The sequence below is a fragment of the Neolamprologus multifasciatus genome, chromosome 3, assembly GCF_963576455.1.
Source record: "Neolamprologus multifasciatus chromosome 3, fNeoMul1.2, whole genome shotgun sequence".
NCBI lineage: Eukaryota > Metazoa > Chordata > Actinopteri > Cichliformes > Cichlidae > Neolamprologus > Neolamprologus multifasciatus.
This window is the reverse complement of record NC_140441.1, coordinates 14,813,737-14,838,249: the sequence shown is the minus strand read 5'-3', so window position 1 is coordinate 14,838,249 and position 24,513 is coordinate 14,813,737. Positions and strand designations below refer to the sequence as shown.

The window sequence follows — 24,513 nt, the reverse complement described above, 5'->3', positions numbered from 1 at the left end:
GGTAGGGTCTTTTTTCTCCTTCCCTCCACCCATTGTGAAACACCTGCACTGCGTCTTCCTTATCCGCTCCGAGAATGAATAGCAGACATGAGCCGAGTGTGTGAACAGATTCGGAGGCAGCCAGAACGGTACTTTGTGGTTAAGGCTTGAAGAAGAAGCCCACGGGTTTTCTCCCAAAACGAAATAGCGGTTTGAAACTGTCAGAACTTTTTTTTTTTCTGATATAAAAAACTAAAACACATGGGGAGAAAGATTAACGAAAGATTAATGCTCAAGTGAGCCTTTTCATGATAAAACACTATCAGGTGCGCAGATGGATGTTGGTTCTCTGAACTTTGTGTGCATATTTTTATTTTAGGGACACTTATAAAACGTCTTGAGGGACAATAATGCTGCCTAGTAGTGGTGTTTTTTTCCTGTTGGAAAAGTACATTCACTAATAAAAACAACAGCAAGTCAGCAAGAACTAGTTAAAAGCCCAGAAGTGTAGAGCTTTCCAAGAATTCAGTGTAAATGAGTTTGCTCACCTTCAGTCCATCAACACCGGGGATGCCAGGAGGCCCGAGTGAACCCTGGGAAACAAAAGCAAAGTTTGTTGAGTTTTTTGCATCATTACATTCGACTGTCTCGCTGCTCGTACCGTCACGGCCGGCTCAACGGTTGTAAATAAACACCGGCGGCGTATCCGTTCTGTCTGCCGCTGATCTGGGCGTGCTCTGATGTTACTGCTCCAGACAGCATAAATACTGCATGTCATATTTTATTATCTGCTCTGTTATGGACAATACAGCCAGAAGGCAAGACCGGGAGCTGAGGACACTCCTGCTGCACTTCAAACTGAAAATGTACTGTACTGCCCTGTGAAATAAAGAAATGTTTCGAGATGTACTCGAGATTTTACCGCATCTACTGCGTCAGCTTAGTAAAAGTTGGTTTAGACTCTGAGGGCCAAGCGTGTTTTAATGAACGCTCGCTCCCTGTTCTTCGCGGTTTGCTTATGTTGGCTTTTTGCACCGCTTTCATAATAAAAGCCATTTACAGTTACCGGTCGCATTTAAAGATGTATCAGAGATGTTTGAGAGATGTGAGATACAGTCGCAGGACAGCATCGTGTCGAGGGTTGAAAACCGTTCACGCTGGACTTTTTCGTCACGCGGTGGCACCGAATCAGTCACCGAGCTGATGAAACTTGAATAACCCTCGACGCGGCCCCTCTACTAAACACAGCGCTCCACTAGCAGCAGATCTAATTGAGTAGCCTCCGGGCCTGGCTTATGAGTCATTAACACTGTGGTGTGTCATCATTGACCCCTCCACACACACACACACACTCCCTCTCCCACGCCGACGGGAGGCCTTGCCGACAGATGACAGTGCAGACAGGAAGTGTCTGATTGGGTTACACTGAACAAACACTGGCAGCTACCTGATGGCTGGATATAGCTTACATCTGTTCCTCACATCAGCGCCACCAGGGACCCGCAGCCTGTATCACAGCACTTAGCTCCAGGCTCTCTGTTCTCCATCTCTCTCCTTCTCTGTCACCCTTTTTTCCCCACTTCTCCTGTTTATTCACCATGACTGCGCAGTGTCTGTTGCTAATATGCAGGCAAACATACTCATCAAACAACACGTTTACAACCTTTTGTGCAGCGAGAGCTGCTATGAAATGAAAAACAGTTTGGTTTAGATCAGAATTCGACAGAGGGACAAAAAAAAAAGTTTCCTTTGTGCTTTTATGTCACAACCAAGTCAGCGAATCTCATTTAGTTTTCTTTAAGAAAAGCAAGAAATGCCAGCAAGAAGAAAGAAATGATTTTCTGTAACTTACCTTCGGCCCTTGCGGCCCCTCAGGTCCCTATAAATGAGAAGAGAGACGGAGAGAGATTGAGTGCAGGAGAAACGCAGCAAAAATAGTTCATGTGAGATGAAATAATACAATTACCAGAGCCAACATGGTCAGAGCAGAGAGACTGGCAGAGCTTGTGGTAGGATTTCATGCAGCGCGCACACACCCTTCAGGAGGAACCCGAATCACAATCAATCCCTTGTTTTATTCTCCAGCAAAGAATGAAAATCCGCTCACTCCCTGCCTTCTTTTCGCTGAAGTGACCCATAAACGGGAATCTTTAATAAGCTCATGAATAACAAAAGCTTTTATGTTGATCTGTCTTTACTCGTTTTAGTGACTGTAAAAACTTGTCTCGTTTGGCCGCGCTACATTCCGAGTCTACGGTCCAACACATAGAGAGGTTCATTACCTAAATGGGCCAATATCTGGAAAGCTTCGCAAAGCTAACAAGTTAGCCAACGGGGGGAAAAAAGGCGCCTCATCTCTAAGGCAGATTTAAATCATGGATCGATGTGTCTGGGAGGACAGTTTCTATTTACAACCTGCTGTTTACTGCAGTGAAACTGGAGGCCGCGTTGGGCAGTCGGCCTCCTCCGCTGGAACCTGCCTAAAACAACACGACCGCATCGTGAAGAAACTGGGAAGCCTGGGTGAAAGTTAGCTCCTTCCATGTTTCTCAAAGACTTTTGAGCTATCGCACCAGCGCGGCAGTTCATCAACACCTTTACGCCCGGCTGTTATGACACCTCAGGTTGGCCGGCTTCTTTCTCACTTTCGGCCATTTGGCTCGTCGCTCGCAGCTGAGTCAAGGCCAGGCAGACCTTGTGCCCCACAGGCTCACTACAGCAGCAACTTTTCCTTGCTTTACTCACGTCGATGTATAACTGGCAAAGCTCAAGATACGGTCCCCTGATGTGTGTAAAACGTTTGTATGAGTGTTAAAAAGAAGCCAACGAGGACACGTTCGGGTTGAAAAGTTAAGACTGTCAGTGCAAATTTGCCTGAAGAACAAGCCCGGTTTGATGTCGGCCTACTTGTGACTTGACGGTGATTAAATTCTGCGAATAAGCTGATTGTTGGATCGGTTTTAGTATTTGTTGTTAAAACGGGCTATCACCAAGTAACTGTACCTCAAAACTTCCCTCTCCCAATTTCCATTTTTCCCCAAAATTGGCCCGTTAAAATCCCTGTAGCAACAAGTTCTCACATTTTCAGAAATGGCCCACACAGTTGCAGCTCATTTATGGTGCATTCCTTGTGCACTTACAGCAAAAACCTCAATGAACAACTTTCATTATCCTAGCCAACCAAGAAAAAGGTTTTCCTCCCATTTGCCTTTAAAAGCCTTTGTTAGCTGTCCTCAGTAGGGTTTAGTAAACATCTTTATGACCCACTAGGTATGTGAGAGCATGTGCCGCTCGCCTGAGCGCTAATTAGCTTGGCTACATCTGAGAACACTCAGAAGCTACTGCTGAAAAGGAGTTTTTTTGTTTGTTTTTTTTTAAAGAAAGTCAAGAGCGCTTAAGGAAGTCTTGGCTCTTTTGTTCTCAACCCTGGATCCTGACTTTGGTGAAAAATGAAAAGGGAAGAACAATCCAAAGATCTTCGTGAAAAAGGGATTATTATTCCATCTGAAAGTGTTCATCACGATAGCAGATGTTCAGCATGTAGCGGCTTAGCTGCCTCATTTAGCATTCATAAAGGAAAGAAATTCCACAAATGTGCAATATCAACAGGCTGCCTATTGAAGTCGAGCATCCGAGCACAAATACAATGCGCTGAATGTTTGGTACTTTCATTCATGATTCGGACGTTGCGAACAATGAAGCCATTCCCAGGTCAATTCCCACACTCAATCAGCAGCACTTGAACCTTTGAAAGTTGAAGGACTTCCAGAATGTGTGGCATTCACATAAAAAATATTCGTCTGATCATAGAACAGAAAGGCTCCACATTCAAGCTTGTTCTGTTCAAGGCTTTTGTGTCAGTTATACTGTGAGTTTTCAACTATTATAAACTATTTAAACTTTTAAACAAATGTATTTTTTCTTTTTTTTTTTTGCCTTAAATTGTAGCTATATGTGCTTATTGCGGAGGCGTGCTTTATTCAAACTGTTCACGTAACATTTTCTAAGAGTTTTCAATCACTCTTTATTGCTCCTGTCACTGTAGACAAAAACACTGTAGCCTGGTAAAGCAATAATGCAGAATGGCTTAAGTTAAACCATTCAAACCTTCACCTGTCATGGCTGCGCTGACGTTAGGCTGTTTTAAAGACATCTGATAGCGGACTGCTTTCTAAACTACAGTATGGATGTGGCCTTAGCTATCAGTGGGGATGTGAAGGCCACTTCTTTGTCTATTTAGAGGATCTAGGCTCAGATAACACTGGATGTATTGCCCAAACATGGCCCGTATTAACAGTTGTGTATAGGTCTCGTTTGGCCTGTACTGATAATGTTGATTCATGGTGAGAATGGCTGCTTCAGCTAAGCCACAGGCGGACACAACAGAGGGGCCAGATGTCAGATGTGCTGTGACATTTGGGCCACATTTGGTGCACTCATGTCAAATGTAGCTCGTAACTTCAGGGCCACGTCTGACCCCGCAGAATACTTGGAGTGCCGTAACTGAGGCATAATTTCCAATTACGCCTGAATGTGCCTGCTATGTGGGCAGATGCTCACTGACATTCAGGTGATTTTAGATTATAAACATATATTACAGATGTCACATTTTCATGCTGGCTCTGATCTGTAATCTCTCCACAACAATTACACACCTTGCAGTACGGATGAGTTTTGTAAGCCACACGTGTAGCTTAATATAAATTTACAGAAGATTCACAGGATTTGATTAAAATTTCCGTTATTTTCATGAAACATCTGCACTTTGATTTAAAGTTATATGCTTTACGTGGTAGTCGGGTCAAAGAGAGGAAAAGAGAGGCTTTGTAATGGATTTTGTTACTAGCTACATTCCAGCTGTAGTCCCCGCAGGTAAATGTGATCCAGTGACCTCAGCATTTTAAACATTCTGGCTATGGTCCTGTCTGCGGGCTCATTTATCAATCCATCCATCCATTTCCTTAACTACTTAACCATACAGGGTGGGGCCTATCCCCAGCTGCCACTGGGCGAGAGGCAGGGTACACATGGAGAAGTTGCCAGTACATCACAGAGCTAACAGGGAGAGACAAACAGCCATTCACATCCTCACCTACGGCCAATTTAGAATCTGTAATTAACCTCACGTACATGAGGTCCCGCACCGCGGGACGAAACCGCGTGCCAGACAAAACCCCCGAGTGTAGGTGTGCTTTGTTTTAACAACATAATAAGACCCAAGGCTGTAAAAATAGGAATTTGCCTTTAAGAACAAACAGATTTGTTCCACTAAAATGGTTTTGTCCACATTTCCCACAACATTGTTTGATTTCCCCGACCATGTCATAAGCTATTCGCTCACATCTTTGCTCCTCATGTTTGGCTTTACAGCAAAGGAAAACTCAGTCAAGGTCAATAAAATATCAGAGGTATGTCTTCATTGAACAGGCTTTTGAGGCACGAATGTGTCCCTACATTCATGCCTGTGGAGTTTTTCTTTTTTTCCATTGTCCAAGGTGAGCTACTGGTGCATTGTGGGTCGCTTTGGAATGAATAGGATGCAAAAGGGGATCAGTGGGATCAGTCATTACACCAAAAAGCAGATGGAAGAGGCTTCTCTCAGCTTTGGATGGAACATATTTGGACTTTTTGTTCTGAACAAGCTGAGCTCCAGATGAATGCTGAGAGTGGGGCTGCAAGCCACCTTTGGAGAGCTGAAGACCCCCTTAATTTACCACAGAGAGACCTCGTGGCGCTGATGATTTTGAACTTAGTCCTGAAAATATTTCCTTTTCTTCTTCTTCTTGTTCTTCTTCTTTCCACCTCCCCCCCACCACCTCCTCCTTGTTTCTCCACAAGAGCTTAATCCTTCTAACCAGCACCACATGTCCTGGAAGGCTGCTGGAAAACTCTGGAATCTACTTTTGCCCCTTTAACAATAGCATCTACTTTAAAAAAAACTCCGAGCTGTGTCAAGTGGGCGCTAGCGCCGAGAGCGCTGCAAAAGAAGCAAAAGTTGGTCGAGCGGTGACCTCAGAAGCCCTGCCTCCGGCTCACTTGTGGAGATCGAGATGTGCCAATCACAGATTATTCTTTCAGCTGGCTGCACAAAGTGGAGACTTGTTGCCTATGCACATCTAATTCATATTGAGTTGCACAGGCCAACCAAGGGCGGGGACTGGCGGGATTTTTTTTTTCTTCTCTTAGATGGGAAAATGTCTTTTTATTTCCTCTCCAGAATTTATCAGCTACAGAAACTCTTCTGTTTAATGCAATATCTTATCTTTGCTCTACCAGGGAGCAGCAAACATTCTGTCGTTGCATGAAATCACAGGCCGCAAACGCAGTAACTGTGCTGTCACATGTTTTTACAACTGCTGGGACATGCTCATCTCACGCTGCTTTATAGGGCGATGACTTTACTCCTTGTTAAAAGTACATTAGTGTCACGCTGTGTATATACTTGTGAAAGAGGATGCTTCATTTCAGCAATTACAGTACGCAGTCCTTAATTCACGTTCAGACGGGTTGAGAGTCTCTGTTCATTGGTCATCGGAGGTTGTGCAAACACTAGGCTTGTGTGAACGCACCTGGGAACATCCATCGCAAAGTGTACATTCATCACAGAGTGGATTTTCAAACCGAACGTCGCTGCTTACACAGCTACCCGCCCAAAGTGGGATAAAACACGAAGCCAACAAAAGCAACGGTAACTTAAAAAGCAGAAAGAGGGAGGGAACTTTACTTTAGAGGATCGCCCATTAAGTCGTCTAAGATTGATTAGCACCTTTGGATCCTTTACCTAATGCGTCTTTTTTGCTCTAGCCTCAATTATTTCCTCTGTCCATTTCTCCCCAGCCCACCAAATTTTTCCACAGGGGAAAAGGTCAAGGGGAGCTGGAGTCAGAGATGAAAGCACTTGATAATACCTCTTCTGTCAGCTTCACTTCCCTTCACTCCCCGCATCCACTGATGTGACATCGAGTGTTTTTTGTGTCACGTTTTCCATCCTTGCTCTCCCTGGAATTTGGTTTGACCTATTCGTTGTAGCTTTTATGAGGAAACTTTAATCAAGTGCTTTATTTGCTGAACACCGCAAGTGGTATCCAGTTGCCGTCAACTGGAGCAGCGACTCGTCCATGCGGCACAAAGGGTTTGTGAGGGAAAACAAACTTTTTCTTAACAAGTTAGCATAAAACGTGTCATTCGCTGTCATATCGATGAACCATCTCACAAATATCTCACGAAAAATATATACACTGCCAGTCAAATGGTGCCATTAGAACAACAGAGCCCGCTTTGAGAAGTCTTACATATGAAGCATATTTGGCTCTGATTAAACCTACGTGCTACATAATTTCTTCGGTTTTTTTCACAGTTTTGATGCTTTCAGTAGAAATTGACACAAAAAGAAAAGGCTTTTCCAGCCTTTTGAGTACAACGGATAAAAAAACATAAAATGAAAACTTAAGTTTATAATTAAATAAATACATAAAATACATCAGCCTGTCCAAAGCTTGAGAAATTTTGGAAAATTACCTTGGCATTGACAGTTCTGCACATAATATCATAAATAAGACACTAATTCAACTTGGGGTCTGGCTTAACTGGAAAACCAGAGAAAAGAGTCTCCATCCATTTAGATAATTCCAGGAAGGAAATATACACACAGGACTCCCCTCTACACTCCGACTTCTGCATGCATTTAACTCAGAATGTCTATAACATGTCAATTAGTGAGCATTAAAGCATTTTTCAGGCCAATTTCCTCACATTTGGAGAGGCCAAATCTGGCAGTCCTGCTCCATTTGCAATCTTCACGCTAAGCTAAGTGACTGCTAGAAATAATTTCATATTTATGAAAAGTCACGCAAGCGATCATTCTTTTCATCTAAGTCTTAATATGTCCATTTCTCAAAATGTCAAACTACCCAGAAAAACTGGACTCGTATCGTCTGCATTTTGTTAAACAATTCTGCAAGGCTACGTTGTTAATTAGCGTGTCAGGGCAGCCACAGAACGGGATGTTCGAAACAAAGTTTGGACTTACCAGGGGTCCCGTTTCCCCAGGCTGTCCTGGATCACCCTGTGAGAAACATAAAACATAAAATCGTTAATGGAATCAGAGCGTGTTATAATCTTACCTAAAACAAGTCTTGCGTTTAAAATGCTGCTTTTCTCCATATTACGTTCAAATTCCCTCTATTATAGTATCAAATAGCCACTATATGGTGCATAGCAGCCAGGCTGAAAGAGGAACTCGCCGCTGTGCCCATACACCAAGTTGGCTGAGAGGCACTTATCCAGCTGTGCCACCTGCACCCTGCACTGTATGTTTCCAGAAACCTTGTTCTTGTTTCGACTTTTGGTTCATGTCTATCGCACCGATGTTCGAACAGTTCGTGGTGTAGCAGAGAACTGTAGGAACATGCCAAAGCGATCTTTGTACATATTTGACTGCTACGTCTTTGCGGGACGATTTTTGCGACGCTCCTCCTGAGCTATTCATGAAAGGAGACCTAAATCACAAGAGCAATAAAGCGGCCTCACAAAAGAAAACCAATTTCTTGGGAAAACGCAACAACTACTGCCACTGGAAGAATTGCAAATCATCTTAAAAACTTGGAAAGAACCAGATAAACAACACTTAATATTTTCGCACTCCCACTGTGATCTCTGCCAAGACAATAAAGATCTGGATCCCTCAAGGTTTTATAGCTCAACATAACTGACAGGCCTTTTCTGTTTCTTCTTTCTCTCACAGGCAGAGTTCACATAAATTAGCGTGATGCCAATGACAGGCTTAAGAACATGGAAAATGTTACGTGGTAATGAAAAACAACCACGTGAATGTAAATCTATACAGTAAAACCTTCTCCTGGGAGCCTATTCATGTTTAGTTATATAGACGTGAGGGCGATGAATTGTAATGTAGCTTGTCTAGTATTTATTAGAAAGGTTTTCGTTGGAATAAACCCTCCAGCAACAAGTCAAAATCATACTGAATAGAAGCACAAACAGAGCTGAACTTGTTTAAAACTTACTGGAAATGACAGAGTATTTATTACAGGATACGCTGACAAAATTTTGCTGATCCAAACAAATTTTAATGATACATAGAGTAGAAAAAAACTAGTTGTATCAAACGTTCTCAAATGCCAAGCAAAAATCAGTACTCACCGGTAGACCAGGCACACCTCTGGGCCCATCCTTACCAGTGTCTCCTGGAGGCCCCCTCGGTCCAGGAGGGCCAGGTGGCCCCGGGGGCCCAGGTGGCCCTGCTTGCCCCTGATCTCCCTGTGTGGCGAAATAACACATTAAAGAATCATTATGGTGTGTTATTTTTGGACTGCTGAGACTGGAGCCACTACAGTGAAATGATAATTAAGAAAGAGTCGTGGAATGTTCTTGTAGGTGGTGATGGGCTGCCTCCATTTATAACATGACAAATGAGCTTTTTGGAGCTAGCATACAGCTTAAGTTAGGAGGAGCTGCAACGTAATGATTTGTAGCTGAAATATTAATCCTTTAAAATGCATGCAATCCTACAGGGCCATAATGAGTTGAGTAAGGACGGTGCTTTAGGTAACGACTCCAAAAAAACAAAGAAGTCCCATTTGAAGTTGACAAGTATAGAGCTACAATAATCAGGGGAAATATACTGAAAATGTGTGGTCCATTATGATACTGCATTATAAGAAATTCTATGAAAATATTCTGCAACCTAAGTTGCAGGGAAAAACCTTTGAGTGGTGCCAGGACAGTAATTCATTTTACCTTAATAAAAGCTTTTTTTAAAAATGAAGTTTCCATATTTTCCTTTAACAATAACAGAAGGAGCATGAGTGCTTATGACAGGTCTGTCTGAAGGCTTGCATGCAAAGTGGCCAAAGAGAAGTGATTTGGTGAGACTTGGCACGGTGGACAGAGAGAGTGAGGACACACCCACTACCTTAATGAGCCGTCGCTTTATGAGCTGCTGGTCAGCGGAAAGAAAGCCATGATTGATCTTAGGGAAGACCATCTGAGCAGGTGTGTGAGGTCAAGAGGTCGTAGGTCAGAGGTGAGAGAAGGTTGAAGAAGGATGAAGTCCCAGAGGAGGAAGAAGAAGGAGGAGGAGGAAGGCAAATGCAAAAAGAAACAGATTCTGTTAGAAAGGCCTGTGTTCATGAACTCCGGTCCAGCACCTTCACAGATGGGGTGGTGGGAGAAATCCACACTTTTCCAGCACCGAGGTGGTTTGCTGAGGAAGTCTGGGCTTATTTTTTGGAGCCAGGGCCCATAATTATCACCTCTGGGGTGCGAGCGCGCCACAGCGAGTTCGCAGTCCCCTGGAAAAATGGGAATCGCTCCTCCACTGTGAAAGTGCTGTCATCATCATCGTCGTGCCTGCTGCTAAGTCAGACCCTGAGAGCTGCGCACACTGAAACCAGCGAGGTCGAACCTTTGAGTTGAGGTTCATTTCTAATCTTTTTCCAGCACATGTCTGATTCTGCTTGTGTCCATTGGTATTTGGCACTGAAACAATCCCCACGGCCGTGCTAGAGGATCGGAGGATTTGTGGTGAACCATGAACTTGAGCTTTAAGAAAAAAAATGCCACTTTGCTTCATCACTGAGTATTCCTCTGGGAGTTCCTTCAATTCATTTTAGCATCAATGGACACAAGCCAAACCATCTCTGTGTTCAGGATGTTGCCTGTTTAGTCACCTGCATATTACCAGGTTGTAACAGGCCAACGCATTCACTTGACCTGCCTAGCATGTCGACTGGAGAACAAACCTCTTGAGCGAAAAGACTAGTAGCAGAAGTGTTGAGAAGAGGCTAATGGTTGACCTGCTGTGATTAATTAGATTGCACTTTTCCTGCGTGCACTCTATCATCACTCCTTGAGAAAGGCAGCCAACAATTTACTTCCAGTGTGTGCTGCAGAGGGGTCGGACTGAGCAGCGAGGCAGCAGCACCACCGACAAACCTTGACAGTCAGGATCTGATTGCTGTGCAAAGCAGCCAGCGTAGGGAGACCAGGCAATCCCTGAAGGGACAAATAGCAGAACATGGCACAACACACGCATGATATTCAAACACTGGGTGAACAAAAACAGTTGAAGAAGGAAGGAGACAAGCATCCTGCTTCTAACTAGCCTCATAAATGTTTGAAATATAATATGTGGAATTCTTTGACATGTATATATGAGTTTTTAAGAGCCGTAAAAAGCCAACATCAAAGTTAACTGTCAAACAAAGACTTCTGAGGACCAGACATTTAAATTCAAAGTTAAACAAGACCAGGTATTTTATTTTAAACAGCTAACTTTGATACAGTCCAAGTTTACTTTCCTCAATAAAACTGTGTGTTCAATGGCACTGGGATCATCCTGTGTGGGCTGCAATGGCACAAGTAACCATTTCCTCTTGTTTTCTTCCAATTATACGTTTGTTGAAATAATATTCATACAATACACTTTGAGCTATAACAGGCTAGTAAATTGAGAAGTGGCATTGTTCGTTTAGCTTCAGGGAACACAAAGACACTCAAGATGTTTGATGGAAATTCAGTCAAATGGTTTCCAACTCCCTTGTCAACAAACTTCATGACAGATGTGATCCAAACATAAAAACTGGAGGGAAGAAGAAAACATCGGGCTTTCTCCTTGTTAAAAGATGACAATGGTTTACAGCTGCAAAGAAGAGCTTTTATCTGAATCCAGAAACGCTGACATTTTGTCAGCTAAACATGGTTGTCCAAATGCTACAGTCAAATAAATGCAGCCCATTAAATTTAATCACATTGATGGGTATATCAATAAGCTGACACATTTTTATTTCATTGCATTTTATTACATGCCCATCAAACTGCAGCAGATTACTCAAAGTGTCATAAACTAGGCAGGTACGCGTCTAGTTGACTAGACACTGAAATGTTGCTGCCCTTGCTAGCTGGTGCCAGAAATGCTAGTTAGCTAAATGATGCTATCAATGTTACAGTGCTATAATGCTATCAACCTCGAAGGTTGAACTCAGGTTGATTTAACACCTAAATTCACTGGGGCATGGGCTGAACCAATGAACTGACATGAACTAGAATTGTTAGCATGTCTGGCTAACTGGCTAAAAAACCTAGCTTTAAACTAAGTTTGCTTTAATTGTTTATTTATTCTTTGACTGAATGTATATAACTACCCACGTAAATTTGCAGCGTTGCAGCTGTTGCTTACAGTTTACACTGTACAACTAGATTGTTGGATGTCCCAATTGTTTCTATGATATTTCAAGTCCTTTATTGCACTTGGGAGATGTTACCAAAAAAACAAGCATTAGCCAAAATGTAGCATTTGCCACACACATCGGATCCTGTTCTTCCTTAAAGCCTTTGATCTCCTATTGCTCAAATGGAAAACATATGTTTTGAAATATGACAAGAAGCCATGAACAATTATTTTTATGTTTAAAGCAGCTAAATGCTAAAGAGAGGATTGCTATATTAGGGGACTTGTAGCCTAGCTATGATATTATATAGGCAGAGATTAAGTATGTATTTAAGCCCAATTTTTAAAAATGTTTCTCTTTTTCATACTAAGTCAGCTGGATAATAACATGCTGGAGTCAGTAGTTTTAACCAGTTCTTGATCAATATGGCTCATTTGAGATTGTAGCAGTTGTTAGTTAAAAAATGAAAGCCTGCCTTTCTTATGCATTGTATGACATGGAAGCCCTACTTAAAAAATCAACTTGTACAAGGTGAGCTGGTGTATCACTGTAAACTAAAACTGCTGTGCAAACGGTGAAACCCTGAGAGGTCTTAGAAGGGGTAACTGAAAGGAGTGTGGTGCTGATATAAATACGTTTTTCTTTAATAATAAAACTATAAAATGGCACCAAAAGATGACCACACACTGGTTGCACAATCGCTGCATATTCACTTGTTTATCCTCTTATCCTGCAGGTTTGCTCTGTCAGAAATAACCAGCCTGAATGAAATGATGAAAACATATCTTAAAGACTGGCAGAGTAGCATAAACATGGCCTGCAAGGGATCAATCTTTATATATATATTCAAGTTTAAGATAAAATCTGTCCTATCCAAACATGGCTTTTGTGCCGTCCCTCTGGATTTCTAAAGATAATTCAAAAAGCATGGCTCATTAAGAATATGGGTTTCAAGGCAGGCTAATTTAATTCAGGCCTGCAGCCGAGCACAGCAGTGGATACTCTTACACTCTATACAATAGCCACGCTGTGCATGACTGGAATTGAAGCGCAAGTATTTTTCAAGTTATTTACAACCTCAAATGTTATTTACAACTTCAAATGTCTCGAGGACAAAGAGGGAAAGCAAGCACTGGATTATGATCAGTGGGAATAGAGAATATAAAAAGTCAAGGCATAAAATGTAGTGTAGTTCGTGTGCAGGCTGGCACATGCGACTGCTTTCTGGGATGTCTCTAGAGTCGTGAATTTAAACCGTACGGTCATTCTCAGATGCCAGCAGGGGACAAACGAAGAGAAAGTGGTGGCCATTCTGACAACAACCATGTCTAAAACACAATTCAGGCTTTCTGTGCAGGAGGTTAAAAGGCAGAGAAGCTTGGCTAGGTGTGGGTAAACTCTTACTCTTGCCTCCAAGCTGATGTCAATATGTGAGAATGATAATGACATGGTGGTTGACAGAGAATCCTAACCATTCGCAGACTGCCTTGTTTTGCTTTGCTAAACCGAAACGGATGTTGGTTATTTGGTAAGGAGCTTTGTTTCCATGTATTTGCCTGCAGCGAGGTGACTGGGATCTGTAGTAAACAATAAGCCGTATACGAGGCCAACAGGCATCCTCATTTATAGGACGCTGGCCAGATCCAGCATCTCCTCAACCACACCAAACACACAAAACATCCCGAGCGACTACAGGCTGTGGCATTTTCTGAATATCTATATATGGAGTGAATTACCAGCTCTTTACACAGATGGCTTTAATACATTTAAGTGTGTAATAACACATTCATCTGAAGCCTCAGATTTGGCATCAATCGGATACATCAAATTTATCTCGAGCGAAATTCATTTGAAGGCTTTTTTGATTTCATGCACAAATACACTGAAAATAATTCTTTGTTCATGACTAAAAAGTCAAATCCTGGAAATTATATAATCGTGGCCTCTTTATTTTGGAAGAATATTGCACATCGGTCACATTTGGGCAGTTTATTGGGAATTTTTCAGATTTTTTCCCCCCCCTTCAGTGAACCCAGGAATTGTTCAACCTTTGCTTGACAGCTGTAGCTGGTGCCATCTCTCAAAAGGACCACACACCTTTCTCATTGATATACATAGCTACTAACTTCTGTTAATTGTATTTTAAAAGTGGAGTTCCAGAGCTGGCTGTGTATTTGTTTGTTAAAGCTGGCCGATTTATTATTTGCTGCTTGGTTAACCTCTGATGTTTGAGATGACCTTTGACCTTCAGGGCAGACAAATGGCTGACTGTGACATGCGTGAAACAGGCAGAGGAAGTAGGCATCTGTGAGGGAATTCTCTCGGACACATGGCGAATCTCTTACCGTCTTTGGTCACAGAGGATCAGACTCTAAACTGATCCCCTGATGTTACAAGAAAACACACCAAAAAAAAGTTATTTTAAGTTTAAATCTGTTTATATTTGAAGGGAATTTGCCAAACTGTTGCATACGGGACACTCTTCACATGTTCTCTTGTATACACGTATCTCCATATGGCTTTAATCAACTCCCTGCACACAGTCAATACTGGGCATGAAATTGGCTTCACTTCCAGCCTGATAAATGGACTCAAGGTCAGGCAGTACTCGTCCTGTTATGCCTTCATTTATTAAGGAAAACCTTCTAATACCGCTACACTACATTTACCTACTAATCTAATGTGCAAAGTCAATATGCTGCTCTGGGAAGTTAATACAATTTAGCTGTGACCTAGACTGCTTTTATGCCCCTGCAGTCTGTCACATATGACTACAACACCGTGTTCATTTGTACCTGTTAGGGGACAGTTTTGCCATAACCAGGAGTTAATGAAACTCTTTCGTGAAATGGACAGTTTGTTTATGTAGTCTCTAAGACAAATAGGACCTGTGAAAACTCCACCGGCCACACTGCTGTTTCCAAAACATAAATCATTTAACTGATAATGACAGATGGCTCCACTTCCGAGGTTAAAAGGCTACAAATTAGGAGCAAAATCAAGAAATCCTATCCAAACGAGGACATTTTGTTCCACTAAAGACATTTCCTGTGAGTTTCAGTACTATGGCACTTGCAGCTATAATTATTATGAAATGTCTTTTATTGAACCAAAAACTAACAGAGGATATGACTATATTTTTTCATCTCTTTTCTCTCTTTTTTTTTGGTTTTTGTAGATATTGCAAAAATGGAAAACCACCTGGAAAACTACAACCTGACTGTAATTTGAAGAGTGCCCATGTGTAACATTAGATCTATCACTAATCGAATTTCCCAGAAAAGGTCATTCAAATCACAAGAAAATCTCCTGCTTTTTTAGCCCTGAGGGGAGCTGACTAACGTCTGGGTGGGCATCGAATATGAACTGGGATCACATCCGCTTGGGAAACTGAAACAAGACAAACTCTCTTGTCCTGCTGTGCCATGCTTGAAGAAATCAGTCACCGGGATTCAAAACTACCGACTCCACATGATACAGAAGAAGTGGACTCGTGCACTTGGGACCCTCGGTTAATGCAGCCTACTTTAAACAAACCTGTGCAGCCTGCTTTTCAAAGAGGGCTCATTTATTTTAACCGTTATTTGAGAAAAATGAGAGCTACCTTAGCTGCTAAGTGGAGATAGAGTAATTAATTTCAGAGTCTGTCAAGCACGGAAAAGCACTCACATTATCATCATTTAGAAGCAGCACTTTTATAGAAATGTCAAACGGCAGAGCTGGAAATGATTATAGTTCTGAACATGCCATGTCACTTTGAAGACTGAAGTGAATCGCAAGTAATTATAGCGACTGAGCTCGTTGGCTTTTGATTATTGCTGAGATTAAGCAGAGCTCTTCAGCTGGTGTGCAAAGGCTTGTACTCGTATTTAATTTAGAGACACAAGGTAAAAAAAAATCTAAAAAATTTCTGCATCTTGAAAAGGATACCACCCTATGCTTTCCAAAATATTTTGCACGTTCGTCTGCCCTTTCTTGATGGGGAAATAAGCAGTGCTGAAATGCTTGTTGTATTTGGCCACACTGGAAGAACACTATCCCAGGAATTTCATGCATCCCAAACCTTTTGCCCACAATTCTGCTGGGGGAGATGCACACACACACAGTCACATTCATCTGCTAATCACAAGAAGTCAGAGCAAACCGCATACCCGTGGTCCCTGGTCGCCTTGATCCCCCTGCGGAAAGAAGGAAAAAGAATTTCTCTTCAATTGAAAGGGTCAAACAAATACCCGAACACGCACGCATAAATACAAAAGTGCAGCGCTAATGACGAGCTGAGACTCACACCCAAATTACAGCGGTATAATTCAGAACACATTGATAAAGAAAAATAATGCAGGAACCCTCAACTATCCATTGTGGTTGAGAGTAAAATCACTTATGATAACATGGACTGACATGGATTGGATATGAAAGACAGAACAGGGAGAGAGCGGTGGTGTGAGGTTTGGTGGGTGTCGTGCCAGATTTTATGCCCCAGAGATCTCTCAGATGGCTTTCTGCCCTTTTCGGGGGTAGATCCCTGCAGATAGAGCGCGCAATCCTCAAGGAGAAAACATTTGGTTTCAAATCGATCAGCATGGTCGATTGTGGCTTTATCACATTACAGTAAAAGCCCAAACAAAAGCAAAGTTTAGACTCAGTTTTTTATTATTTTATTTTGAAATGAGTGGAGGCGGACAGTGAAATATAACTGTAATCTGTCTAGAATTGGGTAAGCGAACATCCTTAAACCATCTCATTTGGTGCACGTCGCTCTCCTGTTGGCTCAGTTTACAGTTTCGCCACAGCGGTAAAATGAGCCGACCAATCTTTCACACATGGATGGGAATTGTGCTCAAACAAACTTTGAATGCGATGCCTGAACAAATTTCAAATAAAACATCTCTTGGAACTTTTTTGTAATTTTTCATTGGGCCCTTGTTCCAAAAAACCCAGATTTAATGGGAAAACGGTTTATTCATCTTGGGTGGGAAGAATGCACACAGTTGTTTTTCATTTCATTAAACTGCAGATAAAGTGGTTCACATGAGAAGCATGAACATGTATCTCATCAGCAGGAACATAGTTAGTCACAATTATCATAATCAGCCTTCAAAAATCATAAATCTGCTGTTGTAAGCCAATCTGATGCACTCTATTTTTCCTTGTGTTAAAGACCCAGTATGGTTTCAGTGGCTCTACCAGGAAACACAGGATATGGCTTTCATTCATGCTTTTATTTTTATTACAATTTTCATTAAAAATTCGCCTACAAATAAGAATCATCAGTTTCTATCTACAAATCAAAAAGCTGGCTCCACAGTATGTGGACCTTACTTTCACACCATTTCATTGTATTTCTTCTGCTGTACACCACAGCAGTCCTTTATTGTGATATTACCCAAGTCACTGCATTAATCATTTATTGATGAATGAACTGTTAAAGTCTTAATCTTCCTCAGGAGCACGTTAGATGTTTGCACTTTAAAGTTCCCTTTTCTATAAGTGAATTCAGGGACTTTAACTCTGGTGTAAATTCCTCAGGCCCACATTTTGTCCCCAAGTCCTGCAGACTTATAAAGAAACTGTGCGGTTATTTTGCATGCTCAGCTGCTGTTTTATGGAGGAGTGCTCAGTGAGGCATTTAAGGGGTTTCAACTGAGGGCTCAAACTTCTGGTCTTTAATGCTCTGTGCTATAGATTTGTGAACTGCAGGCTAATCTCAATACTAGGACTTAAGGTCAGGATAAAGTGGAAATGCAAAATGAAAGAAGCAGATGATGAATGGTGCAGACCAATTATCGACGTGAAGACTAAAAGCAAAGATATTGGATATTAAGGATATACATGTGTAATTTCAAGAAATTCATTTCATTTCTGTGCAACAGTAAATTGCAAGCTAGCATGAGTCTGTTAGCTTTGCAGTGAGCCCAGAAACCACATGTGTACAGGTCTGACTATAAACTCTGATCTATTCCTCTGTAAAATACAAGATTTTTCCTTTGATTTCACAGGCTATTTCACAATCATTTTAAGCTGACTAAACATTAAGGGCCAGATTTATATTCTTTGTAAATACCAACATTACTTTTTTTTGCACTAAAACTCAATTTGCGCCAGCACACGCGCTAATAAATCAAGTCCTCTTTGATCTGTCTTACACAAAATTAAGTAAATGTTAGCTTATGTTAAAAAACAACATAAGCATTGAATGTACCATTAAGATTCTGACAATGATGTCTGTCAGTGAAATTTGAGGCTGTATGTGTTGTGTTGTGTAATCCTAAATGATCTGTTTCTTAGCACTGACACGGACCCACCCTACAGTAACAGTTAGCGTAGACATGCGCCATAATTGGAGCTACAAATGCATAAAAGATGTTTGTCTTTGTGTGTGGATTCCCAAAAAGAGGGGAGTGGAAGGACTTCTTTCAGGACACACAGCACAAAACTGGTTTCAAAGATGGAGATATCTTATCAATTCACATAAAGAAGCTGCAGAACTGTATTTAGAAAGAAATCCTGCTGCTACTTCCAACATAAGATGAAGCAATTTGATATGAAAGTTTGCATTTCTTTAACCTCCAATAATAAATATGAACCAAACCACTGAAGATGAAGCTATTCTTGATTGCTTTAATTATTTATTGTGTATAGATCTTTTGCCTCAGTCACCATACATGCATTGGGAGTTGTTCTGCTACTGCACAGTATGGCTGCTGCATTGATGCATTTTCCCAATGAACAGCACCAACCAGTGCAGTATATGTAGGCTTTCATGCTGCACACAAGGGGAGCATCTTGCATAGCTAACTAGGTGAATTTCATTGCCTTTAGACTCTTAAGAAAAAAGCTGTGGGATGTCAGTATTTCTTCATATTAACTGTGCAACAAAAACACCAAAGTATACAGTTACCCACCTTTTCACCCTTTGGACCAGGAGGGCCCTATGAAGAGAGAGAGAGAGAAAAAACAGATTGTTCAAACTATTACAGCATAAAAAAACAAAGAATCTATGTTCCAAGTCACTTGTAATTGTGAAGACAATCATGATGTTGTCTGGAAATATAACAAAACTATTTAAAACCGGGGTGACCAATCACGTTAAAAAACAAACAGAGCCGCTAAGCGAGGCTCGAACGTCAAGAAGTGAGACACAACTGAAAGATTAATAAACTGACTTTGTGTACTTTCTAACATCTTTCACAATTTGATTAAAATCCGCTGTCACAAACTGGGAAACAGAGCACTGTAGGCAGCAGGGCTTATGCAAACATACAATTAAAACCTAAAACAGGCCCAAATCAAGTCCATGTTTACTTAGAGGATCAAATCCAGCAATCTCCAACCAAGTATTGGCAGGCACGTTGTAAAAAAATGTGCCCTGAAAAAGAGGACTACATCTTTTTTTTTTGGTGAGGTAGCTTCCAGCATCCGTCAGTCGGCAGGCAGCACCTCCTGGGTGGGCTCTGTAAAAGATCGTGGGGTTAAGGAGAGGATCTGACAATGAGGTGTGCATCCACATGCTGAACTTAACGAGTACGTGTTAAAAACTGCTTCTTCTTTTTAAATTCAAGTTGAATGCTGAAGTATGTTGGGTTTTTTTCTTGGGAGGTCAGGCATTTGATCACCAAGTATTAGATCATCAACTAACTGACCACCCGCTTAGCAACAATGTTCCTGAGCTCCTGGAGAAACTGCTGTGCCAGTATTAATCTGCATTTCACTTACAAAAGAAATCCTATTTGCTTTCACTGGCCATAAATAAAATGTGAATATGAGAACAGATCAGAATCTTTAAAAACCACAAAATGATCCTCAGGTAAAAGAAACAACTTGTTCACGAGTAGTTTTAGCATTAGCATCTGTAGTGGTTACCATTCCAGGCTAATCCTGCTCTAACGCTGTTTGCTTCCAAATACAAACATATGCTGACACTAATCCATAGATTGATGATATTAGTATAAAACCTGTGTTTGGATGCTGTTCCTTTCAGTCTATGGACCAGTGACCCAGAATAGCAGGCTTGGGCTTCCACTGCGCTGGCACACATAGCAGAGTCTAAAACTGAAATGCTCCAGAGGTAATTCAGCAGTTTTCCTCAGCCAATTTCTGCCACACTGCTGAGAGGTAAGAGAGCTGTAGCCAGGTTTCTCCCTGCTCGCTGCCTTTGGATATTATTTTTGATGCTTATTTAACTGTCTGTAACTTTTTAGTTATGTATAGTAGTTCGTGCAGTCCCAACTGGATCTGCACAGGGGCTAATTTGCCTTGGTTTTGGGGGTTGTGAACCTGCACATCAAGCTTGTGCGGTGCATCATCCCATTTATTTAAATACGAGGCTTCCTCAAACCTCAGCGCAGGCCGTAATCCAGACAAACATCTGAGGACGTGCTCCTGCTGTTCCTTGACCAGAAGTGCAAAGAGGCACAACACTCTTGTAAATACAAAATGGGAATATTAGGAAAACAATGTTTCCGACTGCAGTTCCCTGGGGAGGAATAAAGAGGCAGAATATTGGAATCAAATGTGACTTTTACATTTATAATGATGCTGAGGCATTCCAGAGGGGCTAAATAAGTTTCCAATGTTTTGCTCAAAAAGGAGGGCAGCTAAAGGAAATTGGTGAAACTTTTTCTTTTTTCTTTTCTTGTTTGAGGAAATTGCCTTTGGATAATGGGAGGCTATTGACATTACTACAAACACAAATGGCTGGAAGAAAAAGAAATATAAATATAAGCACTGCATCGTTTCACAAAAGCCTGTTTAACGTATGATGCTTGGCACTAACACATGCAGTTGGCGCAGATAATTACCAGGCTGAATTGCTGTGCACCACATTATGTGTAAATGAAGGGAAATTGCAGCATTATATGATGTAGCAACACAATAAATCCAGAATGTGGAGCAACATAATTAAACTTCATCAAGCCCATGTTGAGCTCTGATAACTGGGAATAAATAAGGAAAATGTAGCTGGAGGTGTTGGTTGGGCCAGTTGGGGTCATCCTGGGGTTTAAATAGATATTCTTTATTGTTACATCATTACTGAAGTTATAACATTATGAAGGTGCATTTTTAACCCAAAACCAGATCATTCTCCACATCTTATCAAAGGTATTTTAAATTAATTTGAGTTCAATTTCATTGGTGAAGCGCCAAATCACCACAGTTATGTCAGGCACTTCATATTGTAAGGAAAAGACCGCAATAATCAGAAGACCCCCTATAAACAAGCACTTGGTGAGAGTGGGAAGGAAAAACGTCTTTTTAACAGGAACCAACCCCCCTGCAGAACGGGGCTTAGGGCGAGGCAGCTATCTGTGGCACGTGGTTTGATTAAGTGAGAGTAAAAATAGCAATTCAAACCAAACCAAGTAAAAACAAGTCAACAACATAAGAAGCCCAATGGGATGCAAACCCCGGTCTCATTGCTGATAAACCTGCAACTTTTCCAACCTAATTATGTAGGCTTCTAAAACAGGCTAGCTATCTCTTGGGAGCTAGCATCCATACACCAAAAGACACCTTGTAAGTAAGGGCAGATCAAGCATCTGATGAGATATTATAACTGAGTTTAAACGCCTGTAAGTGTCTTTTTTGATAATCAGCACTCCTAAACATATCAGTCAAATAAAACTTGGCAACTGCACTCAGTAGCTTTTTATGGTAGACTTTTTCTCTCTTTTTTTTTGCTGAAGTGGAACGGTACTTTTGGCACACCTATATCTCACCAAACAGTAATTCCACTCTTCCATCTGGACATAAAGCATGTGGAAATGATTTGGCTGCAGTGTGCACCTGCTCATTATACGCTTTGTCATTTGCACATCACTTGGAGAGACAACACGTGCTGGAGCTTTTCCAGAAGGTTTAAGCGAGTGCAGCAAGGGTCTTTTATAGATACTATTAAAACAGCTCTCTTGCAAAGACTTTTTCCAAAGGAGCAAACTGTACTACAGTGAAACTGCAGTGTGTGTCTTTGTCAAACCGTCTCTGCAGCTTTGTGGTTTCAGTCTGCCCTGAGGAAGCTTTCTAATCAGCACCTGTGTCTGCTTTTCACATCTATTTTACTGCTTCTGCTCTGGCTCTGTTTCATAAGCAGGTGCTCCTTGGGTCGTGGCTGTTCATTAGCAAGTTCCTCTGCTGAACACGATTAACCCTCTACAGTGCTTTCCACACCTACTAGATTGCACTTAATTCTTAAATGACTGCATGCATAGCTTAAAATAACAAACTAATTAGGTTTGGCAGAGAAGCAGTTCACTGAAATACACTTCACGTTATTTGCGTTTTCTTCACTTTGATTTTGTATAGATCAAAAATGTAAGATGCATGCATGTTGACGCTGAATTAAAAGCTTTTTTTCAGTAAAGCCCTACCAGTGTTTGATGCTTGCTAATTACGATCTGTGTGTGGATTCTCTCCATCTTCCTTCCACAGTCCAAGGTTAAGTGTGTTAGGTTAATTGGTGATGGCAAATCGGCCACAGGTGTGGATGGTTGTCAGTGGCCGATTTACGTGTAACACGTTACAAGGTAACAGCTTACTGTAATCGCATTACATTTTTCAGTGACACAGTGTAATGCTTTGTCGTACTAAATTCAGTAATTACATTACAGTTACAATTATGATGTTCCTTGTGTTACAACGGTTCTTCAATTAGCGACATGCCATGTGGAAAATAACGTCGAACAAACACGTTTCTTTTCTGCTACAGTCAGCTAATTTGAGTTCGCGTGCAGTAGGAGGAAAATGTTGGGGTGGTCTACAAAGGAAATATGGACATTAACTCCATTTTTGTTGCACAAAAGGATAATAGCGCAATGGTAATGTGTAAACTGCATCCAGGACAAAAGTAACTGCACTGGGTTCGCTGCAAGCATATGCACAGATAGCATGCTAATGCTAAGCTAGCCAAAAACCCACAGCAACATTAGCTGAGTGGATGCTAACCCCAGACCAGCAGCCAGAGCCTGAACTTCAACAGGTAACAAAAGTAGCGATGATTTGTCAGACTTGTAGCCTCCTTTTCTACCTGTTCAAGTTTTTGAAGTAGAATCACCGTGGAGATCGCTCTGAAAGCTCTTTGGGATGACTTCCAGCTTCGTGTTCATCGGTAAATACCAAAAGAAAATACGTGTGTCCTGGATTTGTAAAGGTGTGTGGGGCTGTAGGTATAGGTTCAAATCATTTTTCGGAGTGTCAAGAGAGTAATGTAACCAGCACAGTAACAAATCACTTTCTCCTGTGAATAATAAAGTAATGTGCTGTATTATTAATTAGTATTGTGTAGTATTAATATAATACAATTGCTTTCCTGGACTAACAACCCAAACACTGGTGTAAAGCCTGACCTTTGACCGTCGGGATAGGCTCCAGCTGCCCTGCGACACTGAACTGATTAAGAGGAAGAAAATGGATTTTTGGATGAAAATCTTAAAAGAGCTTCATTTTCATGAGCAGTAATAACCTCCTGCTCAGTTTAATGCAGTTTTTCTTTGGTTAAGCTTTACAACAGTGAGAGAGATACAGATCCTTTGGATACGTCACTATAAAACCAGCCTGAATGCATCATTTTATATCCTGAAGCCAAATAACCCTGGAGAAATAATGCAATATCCAGCAGAAAACACTGAATTGTACATTACTCAAACACAGTATCTCACAAAGAGTTTTAGAGGAGGTTTCATTACTGCTCATAAAGCTTTAAGGAGAAGAAACAGCTCTTTAGGGTTTTTAAAATCCTTAATTCAGAAAACAGAGTCAATTTTTATGTATGTATTTACCTCAATGAAAGACTTTTCTCTTTGTCACCTAAAAGCATTACTTTTCTTGCGCATCTGTTTATGCCGTATTCACTTTTTTCTGCTTTTTCCCCCATATTTTGTGTGAATCTGGCATACTATCTGAGTTATTTCCCATAAAAATCTCTTCTGCGATCAAGATTACTCCCCACGCGGGCCGTCCAAAACACTAAACATGTCCTTTATATGTGAGCTAATGAATGCAGCCACTCCAAAGCAGAAGCTCTTATCCACTTATTGAAAATGACACATATCATACAGACGGTAAGCCTCACATCATCTGCTACTCAGTGCTGGGCAAACTTATGTCAAATTTCCATCTTGAGATGATTTGTAACAGAACATCCTGTATGTATGATATTGTCAAGTTTATGGTGGACCCCTGGATCAGGATTAAGCTTCCTTTTTTTTCCCTGTCCAGACACATGTCTAGCTTCTCATTCGAAGCCAAACCAAGACCACTCTCTCCTGCAAAGGCCTGCACGGGGAAAGTCCTGCCACCTTTAAAGAAAAGTGTGGGAGAGAAATATGGAAAGGTCTGCGGGGAAATATAA

The 24,513-nt window shown here is 41.3% G+C and overlaps 1 protein-coding gene across 1 annotated transcript in view; it reads right to left on the bottom strand.

The window, feature by feature from the left end:
* The window catches only part of col25a1 (collagen type XXV alpha 1 chain), a 159,093-nt gene that overhangs the window by 36,902 nt on the left and 97,678 nt on the right, over window positions 1–24,513 (bottom strand). Inside the window, exons 5-11 of the mRNA XM_085154860.1 lie at window positions 19,073–19,099; window positions 16,319–16,345; window positions 10,933–10,992; window positions 9,139–9,255; window positions 8,009–8,044; window positions 1,832–1,858; window positions 528–572 (exon numbers count right to left, since the gene is read on the bottom strand). Coding sequence (XP_085010986.1) covers window positions 528–572; window positions 1,832–1,858; window positions 8,009–8,044; window positions 9,139–9,255; window positions 10,933–10,992; window positions 16,319–16,345; window positions 19,073–19,099 — 339 coding nt within the window. The remainder of the gene's footprint in view (window positions 1–527; window positions 573–1,831; window positions 1,859–8,008; window positions 8,045–9,138; window positions 9,256–10,932; window positions 10,993–16,318; window positions 16,346–19,072; window positions 19,100–24,513) is intronic.